Source organism: Protopterus annectens, chromosome 6.part0 (assembly GCF_019279795.1).
Source record: "Protopterus annectens isolate FY-2018-M chromosome 6.part0, PAN1.0, whole genome shotgun sequence".
In the NCBI taxonomy this organism is placed as follows: domain Eukaryota; kingdom Metazoa; phylum Chordata; order Ceratodontiformes; family Protopteridae; genus Protopterus; species Protopterus annectens.
This window is the reverse complement of record NC_056737.1, coordinates 1,923,986,094-1,924,000,296: the sequence shown is the minus strand read 5'-3', so window position 1 is coordinate 1,924,000,296 and position 14,203 is coordinate 1,923,986,094. Positions and strand designations below refer to the sequence as shown.

Genomic DNA, 14,203 nt, shown 5'->3' with positions numbered 1-14,203 from the left:
AGACTGGAGACCAATATTGGATCTCAGCAGACTCAACAAGTCTGTCAGGAAGACAAGATTCGAATGGTCACTCTTCAGTCAATTCTGCCCTTCTTACAGAAGGACAACTGGATGTGCTCAATAGATCTTCAGGATGCGTACTATCACATCAAAATTCACAGGCGCTCAGGAGATTTCTCCGCTTTCGGCTGGGGTCCAGTCATTTCCAGTTCAGAGCCCTGCGCTTTGGTCTCACTTCAGCCCCAGAGTGTCCACCAGATGCATGGCAGTGGTCACGGCTCACCTGAGACGTCGAGGATTCCAGGTGTTTCCGTATCTCGACGACTGGCTCCTGTCAGCCACCACCAGGCATCAGCTTATACAAGCCAGGGATTACACAATAGACCTTTGTTCTCATTTGGGCATCTCAGTCAACTTGAAAAGTCATCCTTATCGCCCTGCCAGTCTATTACCTTCATAGGCGCAAACTTAAACACTGTTCGGATGTCAGCTACCCTTACAGAACAAAGAGTTTCAGACATTCAGACTCATGTCAGGATCATTCTGGCCAGCAAGAAACTACAGGCCAGAATGGTTCTAAAGGTATTAGGTCTCATGGCTGCGGCCATTACTCTTCTTCCCCTGGCTCGATTCTACATGCGCCTCCTTCAGTGGATGCTGTTCACGCAGTGGTCATACCAACAACTCCCAATGCGTCACCAGATTCTGGTGACACAAACATGCAAAGAACATCTTGCTTGGTGGATCACATTGTCTCAGGTTCACCAAGGCAGGTGCTTTGCACCTCCGTCCCCGATAGCCACTGTCACCACGGATGCCTCCCTGATCGGGTGGGGGGGTCATTATCAGGGCAGGATGGTTCATGGGACGTGGCAACCGTTCGAGTACCATCTGCACATAAATGTCCTGGAGATGAGAGCAGTGCTTTTAACGTTGCAAGCCCTCAACGACTTTCTTCCTGTAGGGACAATTGCAGTCCACACAGACAACATGTCTGTAGTTTGGTATATCAACAAACAGGGCGGAACCAAGTCCTACCCCTTGTGTCGAGAAGCGCTCAGACTTTGGCAATGGGCGATCTCCTCTCATCGGTTTCTGGTAGCAACGCATATCCCTGGGAAAACCAACATTATAGCGGACAGATTGAGCAGAGCTATTCTCATGCCTCACGAGTGGTCTCTCAAGCAATCCATAGCGGAAGAGATTTTTCTGGAATGGGGTCGTCCATGTTGCGATCTTTTTGCTACTCCCCAAAACAGCAAATGTCCAGACTTCTTCAGCCTCTTCCCTCTATCAGGCCATCCCCCCAGAGACGCTCTGACCCAGGATTGGCCCCAGGGACTTCTTTATGCCTTCCCTCCATTTCCTCTGATCCCTCAAGTTATCCAGAAAGCTACCGTTTTGAGAGCCAAATTGATTCTCATTGCCCCTTACTGGCCTCGACAAGTTTGGTTCCGTTCCTCCATCATCACCTTTTGGTGCAGCTGTGGCATCTGGACCCAGTGCCAGATCTACTGATTCACCAATCCGGTCAGCTGCACCGGTCAATACCTTCTCTCAACCTCACAGCATGGTTGCTCCACTTCCTTCCTTAGCCAGGCTTCCTTTGATCTCTAACCCAGTTAGAGATATCATAGTAGCTTCACTAAAATCCTCTACCAGGAGGATTTACACAAGCAAATGGAAGCGTTTCTCTTATTGGGCTAAGGCCCAAAATATTGATCCTTTACTGCCCCTGTTCAGGCAGTTCTGGACTTCTTAGCAGAGATTTTTCATGCAGGCTCCTCGTCTTCCACAGTCAGAGTTCAGTTGGCTGCTATTTCTAATTTTCATGTCGGGATAGCAGATCATAATATTATGTCCCATAGGCTCTGCAGGGCCTTTTTGAAAGGAATTTTCCTACTAAAGCCTCCAAACAGGAATCCTCCTCCTCAGTGGGATCTAAATTTAGTGCTGACATCCTTGATTCTTCCCCTTGAGCCAGCTGTTTCTTGTTCCCTGAAATATCTTTCTTGGAAAACGTTATTCCTAGTGGCTATTACATCTGCCAGGAGGGTGTCTGAACTTCATGCTCTTTCGGTTCGACCCCCCTATTTGATTTTTCACAAAGACAGAGTATCTTTGAGAACTAATCCATCATTTTTACCTAAGGTCGCTTCAAAAAACAATCTGAATCAATCCATTGATCTCCTGTATTTTTCCTAACTATTCAGATAGAGCTGAACAAAAGCTACATTATCTTGGCGTCCACCGTCAGCTTAGATATTATTTGGACAGAACAAAAAATTTAGAAAATCTGATCAACTTTTTGTTTCCTATGCGGATAATAAAAAAGGCCTTCCTGTTTCTAAAGTGACTTTGTCCAGATGGCTTTCTTCGGTCATCACTGAAATTTATACGATCAGGGAAAACAGCTGTGCTCAAAACCTAAAGCACATTCAACTAGGAGTTTAGCTACTTCTACAGCCTTTCAAGCTAGACTGCCTTTGGACACTATTTGTGCAGCGGCCACTTGGGCCACTCCTCACACTTTTGTTTCCCATTACAAATTGGACTTGGCCTCCAGGGACAGAGCCAGTTTTGGCTCTACAGTCCTCAAGAGTTTGTTCCATTGAGCCACCCAGGATAGAGGTGCTAGGGACGCGGTCCCATCAAGCAAGAATGAAGGCGAGATTGACAACTTAACATTAAGAAGTTATGTACCTACCATAACGTTCCATGTTAGTTGTCTTCTCTCGCCTTCTTTCTTGCGACCCTCCCTCCTTCCCCCTGGCCTGGACAGACCTTGTATAAGAAACTTTTATGCTAAAGACCATTCAGACCTGGTCCTTTTTCCATCTGTAAGTTGTTTCTTCCTTTGGGAAGTTTTTTATGCTTGGTGTTATTGCCCTTTGTCAACAAACGAGATCTGGGTACTTCCTGCCTTGCATCATGGGATATGGGGCTGCCTCGAGCTGGTAAAAGGAGTTCTCAAGCTAAAGCAAGTGCCGAGTCGGAGCCGAGGATCGGCTCCGAACCCATCAAGCAAGAAAGAAGGCGAGAGAAGACAACTAACATGGAACGTTATGGTAGGTACATAAATTCTTATTTTTGAGACCCTTTATCCTTTTGGTGAGGAACTTTTGGGGCCTTTCCAGCTGCTGCAGGTGTCGGGTCAGATACATTCCGAATGGGGCATTGTACTCAATCATAGGTCTAATGAGTGATGAGTACAGGGGGACGATGACCTCCCTAGATCTAGATGTGAATCCTTTCATGATCAGGTGGGCAATGTAGAAGGTTTTCCTAACTACTTTGGCAACATGAGTGTCAAACGAAAGGTTACTGTCAACCTGGGTCCCCAGATCCCTGATGACTTCTGTGCTCAGTGGATTGCCACCTATATGGTAGCTAGGGGTAACCTTGTTTTTCCCGAAGGGTATGACTATGCATTTCTTGGCGTTTAACTTTAGGCCATGGCTCTGGCACCAGTTATCCGTTTCTGTGAGGCCCTTCTGAAGGATATCTGTGTCAGATGTGTTTTCGACTATGGCCCAGTTTGCAGTCATCTGCAAACTTTGTCAGCCATAACCCTCCTGTGTTTGCTTGTACTTCAGAAAAGTAGATGCCGAACAAGAGTGGTCCCAGGACTGAGCCCTGTGGGACACCACTTGTGACAGGCTTTGAGTCTGACATGGCGCCAGCAACTCTGACCCTGTGGGTTCTGTCACTTAGCCAGTTTGCAACCCATCTTGTGATGTATGGGTTTACATTTAAGCCGATGAGTTTTTCGATGATACCTGAGTGGGGTATTGTGTGAAGGCCTTTGCCAGGTCGAGGTAGGCTGTATGGACTGCCTTGCCCTCATCAATGGCCTTGGTGACTGTTCGAAAAAGTCAACCAAGTTTAAGAGGCATGATCTGCCTTTGACAAAGCCAAACTGGGATGGATCCAAAGTCTGCAAGTTCCCTATGTCTTTATTTATGAGTTCCATTATGATCCTCTCCATGGCTTTGCAGATAAGGCTTGTCAAGCTAATGGGACGGTAATTTCCAGGGTCGGTGGAGGCACCACCCTTATGAAGTGGGACCACAGTCGCCGTGCGCCACTCCGTGAGTGCGTATCCTGAGGTGAGGCTAAGATTAAACAGCTGTCCTAACTGCAGGTTTAATTCCTCATTGAGTTCATGGAGCACACAGCCGGGGACACCATCCGGTCCCATGGATGCTGTGTTTTTTGCCTTGGAGAGAGCAGTTCTCACCTGGGCGTTGGAGATGTTTGGGGGCTACAGTCCTCTGGTATAGATAACTCTCCTTTTGGGGGAGGGAGAAGTTTGCACTGAACCTGTCAGCCAGTATGTTGGCAATGTGTGTAGGTTCAGTAATCTTCACATCATTTTGAACTAATTCCGAGCATATCTGGGAGTTTCCTCCTAGGTTTCTAACATAGCTAAAGAAGGCCTTATGATTGTCTTTTGAGTCCTTGGTGATTTTTCTCTCAAAATTTGCCTTGGATGATTTTATGAGAGCTCTTAGTTTTTACTTATAATGATCAAAGGTGTCTTACCTTTCAAGGATTTTGCTCTATCTTGTAGTAGCTTCCTCCTTTTGTTGTAGAGCTTGTTTATGGCTGGGGTCCACCAGACTGGACGCTTGCCTTTGGTACAAAGAGTCTTAGTTTTGTTTGGGATTGCCTGATCCATGCAGTCCTGTAGGTGCTGGTAGAAGGCATTTGTAAGTGATTCAGCGGTTTGAGTAATGTTTACCACTGGCTCAGGGGCCTTAAAGGAGACCACACTAGTTTTAGAAGTGTGAAGTCGGCTTTTGAGAAGTTTTTACTGTGGTCTTTTTTTATTTCAGGTGGGGGCGGGATGAGGACCTCCAGCGAGATTAGTTTATGATCTGATCTCACCAGTGAGGGGTGTACTTCCGGTGTTGAACATTGTGATCCCATGTTCGTGATGATGAGATCAAGTATGTTTTCTCCTCTTGTGGGGATGGTGACTAGTTGTTCCATGGCATTTGAGTTTATGAACTCCAGGAACCTTTGGGCTAGAGTGTTTGGGCTTGAATAGTGTTCCCAGTCTATATTAGGGTAGTTGAAATCACCTAGTATGATGGTATTTGGAGATTCATTTATCCCCTCCAGTGTTTTCAGGAAGGCCATGTGAAGTTCCTGAGTTTGAGACGGTGGCCTGTAACATGCTACAAATTGCAGAGCAGTCTTGCCTATGGTTAATTGCACCTGGATGGTCTCCGATGCATCATGCGTTGCCACCAACCTTGAGGTGTGTGTGTCCTTTATGAATATGGACACCCCCCCTCCTTTCTTGGTGTTGTCCGGATTTTGGGGCCGGAACGCATGATATGAGGTGAAACCTGATAGTGATGGGGTGCTCTCAGGAGCCTTAACCAGGTTTCTGTCACAGCACAAACATCGATGTTCTCCATACTGAGAAGGGCCTCGAGTGCGTGCATCTTGAGATTGAGACTTCTGGCATTGAGCAGCATTACCCTTAGTTTTTTTCCTTTTTTGTGTTCTAGGGTGGTAGGTTTAGAATTTGAGCTTTGCCTAAAAAAGGCACTATGGGGGTGGCAAGAGCCTTTGCCAATATCCGGAAGCCCAGGGGTGACAGGTGCAAGCCGTCCCTTGCGAAGCAGCGTGGCTTGTCCAGCATGTCATCCCAGGCAGACAGACATTGGATCACCTTTGAATGACACCAAAATTTAAGCCAATTATTAAAGCTGATCATCTTATCACTGTATTGTGGCATCATTCTGGGTGAAGGTAGGATACTGCTCAAGGTCAGGGTCATACCTGCCTGGGCTACATAATCAGAGAGCTCTTCTATGTCTCTTTTTATGTAGTCCAAGGAGGTACGTCTCAGGTCGTTTACACCAGCGTGGACAATGACAGAGTCGTACTTGTACCTGCTGTTGAGAGGCCTGAGTGCTTGCGTTATGTGGCGGATTCTAGCGCCCAACAGGCAGCTTACTGTGACCTTCTCCTTACTCAATCTGGTGAGCGGGACGTCAGTGTGTCTGACTATGGAGTCACCAATGATGAGTGTGTCTGGCATTGTGTTTGGCCCTAAGGGCTGTGACGGTTTAGCACACTGACTATGTGGCCTATGTGTTGAATGTTTTGTGTCCTGAGGTGGCAGATGTTTGGATGTCTGCTTTGGTGGCCTCTGCTGTTTTGGTAGATTTTTGATCAGAGCCTCCGAGTATGTCTTTGTGTATTTATGTGTATGATTTGAAGTATTGATAGTACTATGTGAGACTGGGTTTGTGGTGTGTGAGGTTACCTTCTCCTCCTGTCTGGTCTTGCCAGTCCTGTGTTGAGAGAGCTCAGCCTCCAGTTTGGCTATATAGTTGCATCTCTCGCATGTATTTGTGTTTTGTGGAAGAAGGAGAGGGTTGTCCGTGTAGATGAGGCAATTGTAACATTGCCTCAATATTCCCAGATTCACCAGCTGAGCAGGAGAGGACACTAGCAACTGATCCCTCGACATGCTAGAAGGAATAGACAAGGACTTTGAAAAGACTCTGGGGGATGTGGGTGATCGAAAAGGGATTTTGGCTAGTGGGGTACTATGTATAATAAAACTGCTATATCAAGGTAAAAAAATACTTTAGGTGCAAGTGCTAGTCTTTACAGATAAAGAATAGTCTACTTAAGAATCAAGTAGAGCTGAACTTTCTAGATATAGAATACGCTGGTTTGATCAGCAGTACAGTTCAAGGAAGGCTGTTTTAAGGGAAAATTTGAAGAGTGGAATTTAGGCAGCCCGAATAGTTTAACCTTGATTAACCGCCGCTGCTCTTGTGTGCTCCTGTAGCAACTCCGCGCTAAAGCCTGCCAAAGCGTGATTTATAGCAGGGGGCTGGAAAAGACAGGAAATGACCCAAAATGGCCAATAAACTACAAGTTACTGCTTTAAACCACTCCTCTGAGGACAAACAGGCAGCTCAGTACTCCCCACCCTCACTGGTGAGTAAAGAAACTTCCCCTTGACCAAACAAGGAAAATGGAGAAACACAGGAACCAAGACAAAGCCCAGGGATCAGCAAAATCTGATCACTGGAACAAACTATTAGGAAAGTATGGAAAACAAGAGTACTTTTTTTTTGTTTTTTCCAAGTTTTTTTTCAGATAGGCAGAAAATACAATAAATGCTGTGTTTTTCGACTAATTGCTATCAAAAGCTAGTACACTTGAGTGTATTAGCCTGTTGTTTAACTTTTAAGTAAAACTTAAACAAGCAAGTGCAACAAACAATTCAAGCTATTAAAAACAGTAAAAAAAGGTAATAACAGAATAAAACAGGCAGAAATAGTAGTCGAAAGGCTTAAAAAGTCGAAAATGCAGAAAAAAATACTTAGAATCTGGAAAGTTGGTCTTTTCTGGTCTCTGCTGCTCTAGGAACTCTGCTGGACACCACGAGGAGCTGTGCTGAGTTCTCTATTTATGTTGAAAAAGTTTTATGACTGGTTCTGGAAAATGTCTACTGTACTTAGTTACTAAGGATTTTTTTAGGAAACTTGTATGAATGGTCCAACACTATTAATTTGGAAAAGGTGTTTATTGGTTACCTTTGATATCACTTCCTTATTTATAGTGACTCCCAATACAGAAGGCATTGATATGTGAGATTATTTTCTTTTAGGGCACAGTGATTTTTTTCTAACTGTAAGATTGAGCTTATTTGCATTTTATTAGAATTAATACTTGAGACTAATGTCTTTATTTTTGGAACAGAGTTGCCATGGCTACATTCTGTGCAAATAGCTACGTATATGTTGCTTTAGCCCAATGGGAGCTTGAACAGATTTTAAAAGCCATTCCCTATATTTCATAAATTATGTACTATAAATGCTTGGTGGATGATAACTTCCTTGTTTGGAATGATACTGCTCAGACACACAGGGATTTTATAGAGGACATGCATAACACTGCTTCATTCTTAAGGTTTAGTTTACAAGTTTTTCACTTAATACTTTTGATTTTTTTTTAGATATTACTGTCGATAAGGATGCATGTGGTGGCTTTAACACAATTTTGTACAAGAAACTCACTAAGAAAAACATATTACATAAGAAAAGCATGAATCTTAGGCAGGTATCTAGGAAAGCCTTTATGAATCAAATTTTGAGAGCAATTGGACATCACAGTGATGATACAGAGTTACAAGGTGTTTTTGATAATATGAAGTTTGAGTTTCTACCTAGGAGCTATTCCATGAAGGAAACTGATGATGCAATCACAGAAGTATGGTCTTTACGGAGCACGACAGCTTAACCATATTTTTCTAATAAAATGTACTGTTGTGAGTAACAGTAACTCGTTTATGCAGTGTAGTAGCCCCAGGATTTTATTAACTTACTCCAGTGGCATTCATATTGTATGTGATATCTTCAATAAGAATTGGCCTATTTTGATGGCTGATAAGGACATCAAGACTGTAGTAGTTTCTAAACCAAAATTGTCATTCAGGAATAATCGATCCCTAAAACGATAACTTTGCTATAAGAAACCTGAGAATTTTTTTACACACAACGTCAGAATGCAAGGGCACCTTTCGATGCCGTGCATGTAAATATATCCAAAAAAGTTTATACATCTTGCTTCCATTATTAGATTATAAAGTAGAATTTGATTTTTATGCTGTCTATGGCTGCAGGTATGTGGTTTATTATGCTAGATGCATCTGATGTGCTTTTTATATAGGGAAGACCAGCCGACATTTAAAGAAAAAAATTTAGAGCATATTAATGACATTAAGAATCATAAGAACAGCAATGCTTTAGCTAAGCACGTGATAAAACATGGCATTGAACATGCTTTTAAGTTTAGTTTTGCAGATTTTAAATGATCGTATTCAAGGAGCTGATTTTGCAAATAGAACAGAAAAGTGTGAGCAGAAATGGATCATTAAGCTACAAACTGATTAAGTTTCCTGGGCTGAACAATTGTATATCGCTCAAGCCCATACTTAAGGCACACCCACTGTTTCATTGAGGTGATAGGTGATTCATTTATGGACATAAACGTTTTGATTGGAGGTTCAGTTTCAATGAATTGATAGGTCTGGTTCTCATGAATGAAAGAAAGTGTGTGCCGTTTTTATTCTTATTGAATGAAATGCTAGATGTTTTTGTGAAGTGATAGATTTTTATTGGTTACACTGGTTTTATTTGTACTATTTAAAAGTATGTGCTTAAATAAAATAAGGTTTGATAAAGTAGCTTGTAGCCGAGAAAGTGCTTATCCTGTTTTTAGGTTGCTAATAAATTTTCTTTAAGACGTGGGAGTCGGAGATTCGTGAAATTTTTTATGATTTAACTATGTTCTTCTCTGCATTGCCCCCAAGGGCTGACAGTAGTTTAAAACATTTGTTGTGATCTGATTGCTTAGGGTAGGTCACCTTGTGCAGGACAGATCTTTAGAAGTCAGACAGTTTAAAAAAATGTGGAGGAGCAGTTTCCTGTCCTTTCCCTTTGTTACTGATTGGGGACAGGTATGATGCACATATATCTTAAACCTCATGTTGCCACTTGCTGGTACAGTGAACTTGCTAGAAGCTTACAAAATTCTGCTGGTCTGCCAAGTCACTGCCCCCCCCCCCCCATTGAATTTCCAGTGGTCCTCAATTTACATTCCTCATAGCCAATACCATAAAGATGCTGCTCTCCTCTATCAAATCTGATAATCATTATTGCAAGGTTTCATTCCCCTGCCTACTTAATTGTTCCTTTTGTTTTGATGAGGATATCTACATATAACTGTGTCTGCTATGTATATGTTTTCCTGTTACTGCTTGATAACATTATCATCTGATTATAAAGTTTTATTTATCCAGGTACAAGATGCTAATGAGAAATCTGAAAATTTCCCAGGAAGAGAAAGGCCGTTGCGCAGCTCTGCTTACATCCTTTGACAGCAACAAACGTGAATGGCAGCTGGGAAAGACTAAGGTACAGAATAAAAGTTGATTGTTGCTAATTCAGACTGTAAGTTTGTTCTGTTGGCACGGATGGTAACCATGTGTAATTCAGAACTCATCTAACATACCGTGTTTTGCAGAGCATTGTTTGATATATTTCTGTCTGGTTATGCATTGATAAATTAGAACAAAAAAAATTTTGAAGAAACCAATAAAAAGTTAGAAATGGACTTTTTCGTAGATAGTGTGCTCTGACAAAGTGTTTGTAAATCCATTCAAACCTGTGACACAGATTAAAACTTAAACTGAATCAGGTACATTGTATATAATATGTTTCTCCATTTATGGTAACTAACTTCCTGCAACATACTCTTCTCCTTCAGTTTGTATTCCAAGACGCATGGTATAAATGTAGTACATTTTGTAGCTTCAGCTTGCAAAACAGTCTGTTACTGAACAGTAGGAAATGCGCAGTACACCTCACATATTAGAAGAAACTCACAAGTCAAATAAAACTGGTATCTTTTCTGAACGTGACCCAAACAAAGTCTCCCTGTATTTATGTGCCTTATATTTTCTTTTCTAAGAACTGTGCATTTTGGACTTGACTTGGACAGAATTTTGAAACCTTTTCTTCTGTACAGGTTTTAGTTGGGCTTCTCCCATATACATGGCTTGCTTTGAATCAGTTCCATTTTTTCCTTTTCTATCAAAAGTGTCATGTTTGTTACATTTGGTATCAGAAGCATCATGTAATTGTTTCTGTAGATACAAACCACATTGTAGTTTATGGATAATTGCTGAGCAGTAATATTCATAATGAAGGCCACTTTCTTTGTCACATCTCTTTGGGGAAGGCATTGCACCCACTGGGAACATTGAGTAGTATGCAAATCCACTTCCTGTTTTCTATGCCTTTGGCAGTTTTTAAGTATTTGACTCCGTTCCAGCATATGATTTGTAATCTGTACCTTGGATATTATTTCACTAGCTTTCTGCACACCTTTCAATCCTACTTAACCAATCCCTATAATTTATTGATTTATTTATTTTTATAGCTGTTTACCATTGTGGTCTAACTGAGCTGTCGACCCCTTTTGAACAGAGTCCTAGGGAGAAAGGCATTAACAAAATATCATTACAATGTGTTGCTGCAAGTGGTATACAAGTTAGTATTACATATATGATAACTGATACACCTGTATTTTATAACCAATGAAAACTATAGTATATAATCATCTGCATATGCATCTATCTTTCTCTGTATGTACGTGTGTGTGTGTATATATCTATCTATATATATATATATATATATATATATATATATATATATATATACGTGTGTGTGTGTGTCTGTGTGTGTGTATATATATATATATATATATATATATATATATATATATATATATATATACACACACACACATATATATATGTGTGTGTGTGTGTGTGTGTGTGTGTATATATATATATATATATATATATGTGTGTGTGTGTGTATATATATATATATATATATATATATATATATATACACACACACATATATATATATACATATCTATATATATATATATATATATATATATATATATATATATATATACACACATATAAATATATATATATATATATATATATATATATATATATATGTATATATATATATATATATGTATAGGTTCATAGGTTGGTACTAGGCTATCAGCCCTAGGGCCTATACAAGCCTAGCCATAACAATTCCCTGGCTATTTCTTCCCACATTATTTACTTTCCTGGACCCCTGTCTAGCAGGGCGACTGGCGTGATCCCTGGGGTGAATTTCCTTTCTCCCATCCAATCGTCAAGGTTCCTCTTGAAGAGGTCCAAAGAGGCACTCTGCTTGACATGTATGGGCAATCTATTCCAGAGTCTGGGAGTCTCTGGGTCAGGAACCTATCCCTCCAGCATGTTTTGTTTATTGTGATGACAAGGTTTAGATCCCTGGGCGTGTAGCTCTGAGGGATTGGGATTTCTTTAAGTGTAGCATGTCCAACAGCTCTGGGTTTGACATGGCCTTGTATGTTAAGGAGAGATCGCCTCTGAGTAGGCGATATCGACAGAGTATAGCTGGAGTTTTTAAGGCGGTCAGCGTGGGGCATCTGCTTTAGGCCTGTGATTCTTTTAGTGAGGTATTTCTGAGGCCTTTCCAGTTGTTGCAGATGTCTTGAGAGGTACATACCAAATGGGCGTTGTATTCTATAATGGGTCTAATGAGGGATGAGTACAGTGGGACAATGACCTCCTTTTTCTGGATGAAAAGCCCTTCGTGATGAGGTGTGCCACATAGAAGGATTTCCTGACTGTTGTGGCTATGTGGTTATCGAAGGTGAGACCACTGTCCACCTGTGTCCCTAAGTCTCTTATCACACTTTCTGTGTTTAGTGTACTGCCACCTATATGGTAATTCATGGATACATGTTTTTTTCCCAAAGGGGATAACAATACATTTCTTGGCATTGAGCTTGAGCCCATGGCTCTGGCACCAAGCATCTGTTTCTGTAAGGCCCTTTTGTAGAGTATCCACATCATTTGGGGATTCAATAATGGCTCCCAGTTTGCAATCATCTGCAAACTTTGTTAGCCAGAGTCCCTTAGTGTTGACCTGTACTTCAGAGAAGTAGATGCCAAACAAGAGCTGCCCCAGGACTGAACCCTGAGGTGCTCCACTTGTCACTTGTCTGGAGCTGGATTTGGAGTCAGCTACTTTAACAGTGTGGGTTCTATCAGTAAGCCATTTAGCAACCCATTGGGTGACATAGGGATTAATGCCCGACTTAGTAAGTTTATCTATGATTCCAGAGTGGGGGATGGTGTCAAAGGCCTTGGCAAGGTCTAGATAGGCTGTGTGGACCATCTTACCCTTGTCTATGGCTCTGGAGACTGATTCAAAGAAGTCAATCAGGTTCAGGAGACAAGATCGGCCCTTCACAAACCCAAACTGGGTGGGGTCCAGTGTTTGAAGGTTGCCAATGTCTTTGTTTATAAGTTCCATGATAATACGCTCCATGGCCTTGCAGATAAGGCTTGTCAGACTGATGGGACGGTAGTTTCCGGGATCCAAGGTGGATCCCCCCTTGTGGATTGGGATAACTGTAGCTCTGCGCCACTCAGTGGGCACGAAACCTGAGGTGAGGCTATGATTAAACATGACACTTAGGTGAGGTGCCAGTTCATATTGTAGTTCATGTAGTACACAGCCCGGGATGTCATCTGGTCCCATGGATGCTGTGTTCTTGGCTTTAGAGAGTGCGTTTTGTACCTGTGTGGCCATTATTACTGGAATTTGGCAATCTTCCGGTATTGAGATGGGCCATTTAGGGGGTGAGAGGGGGGTGAAGTTGGCACTAAATCGATCTGCCAGGATATTGGCCATATCCTTTGGATCAGTATATTTAATGCAATTCTGTTTTAGCTCAGAGCAGATCTGAGCATTACCATTTAGATTCTTGACATAGTTATAGAATGCTTTGTGGTTGTCTTTGGAATCTTTGGTAATTTTATTTTCGTAACTAGCTTTGGAGGATTTTATGAGGCATCTCAGTTTCTTACTGAGGCTAGTAAGGGAGTTTTTTGCATCCTGGGATTTTCCTCTTTTCTGCATAAGTTTCTTCCTTTTGTTGTAAAGTTTGTTTATGGCAGGGGACCACCAGATTGGCTTCCTTTTTTTGGATGAGAGCATTTTGGTTCTATTTGGGATGGCACGATTCATGCATGAGTGGATGTGCTCATACAGTGCCTTAGTGTAGGATTCAGCAGTTGAACTTTCAGTTCCGTCTGCATGGGTGTTATGAAGTTTGTCACTTCTGACTTGAGTAGCATGAAGTTGGCTTTGGAGAAGTTTTTATGGTGGTTTCTTTACTGTGGGGTGGGCGTGGGATGTGGATGTTAAGGGTGATTAGCTTATGGTCAGACCTGACTAACGAGGGGGTGACCATAGGTATGGAGCATTGATTTCCCATGTTGGTAATGACCAGGTCTAGGATATTGGAGCCCCTGGTGGGACTATGGATTAGTTGATCCAGGGCATTGGAATTTATGAATTCCAAGAACCGTTGCGCAAAGGTGTTGGGACATGAGTAGTTTTCCCAGTTAAAGGCAGGGTAGTTAAAAATCACCCAGTATTAGGGTGTTTGGTTCTATCTTAATATTTTCCAGTATGTTTAGAAAGGTATAGTGAGAATCTTGGGGTATGGTGGGGGATCTGTAGCAAGCTACAATTTGGATTGCAGTCTTACC

The 14,203-nt window shown here is 41.9% G+C and overlaps 1 protein-coding gene across 1 annotated transcript in view; it reads left to right on the top strand.

The window, feature by feature from the left end:
* Nucleotides 1–14,203, top strand: part of LOC122804987 (unconventional myosin-X-like) — a 2,302,513-nt gene that overhangs the window by 664,191 nt on the left and 1,624,119 nt on the right. The window contains exon 17 of the mRNA XM_044075233.1: nt 9,842–9,956. Coding sequence (XP_043931168.1) covers nt 9,842–9,956 — 115 coding nt within the window. The remainder of the gene's footprint in view (nt 1–9,841; nt 9,957–14,203) is intronic.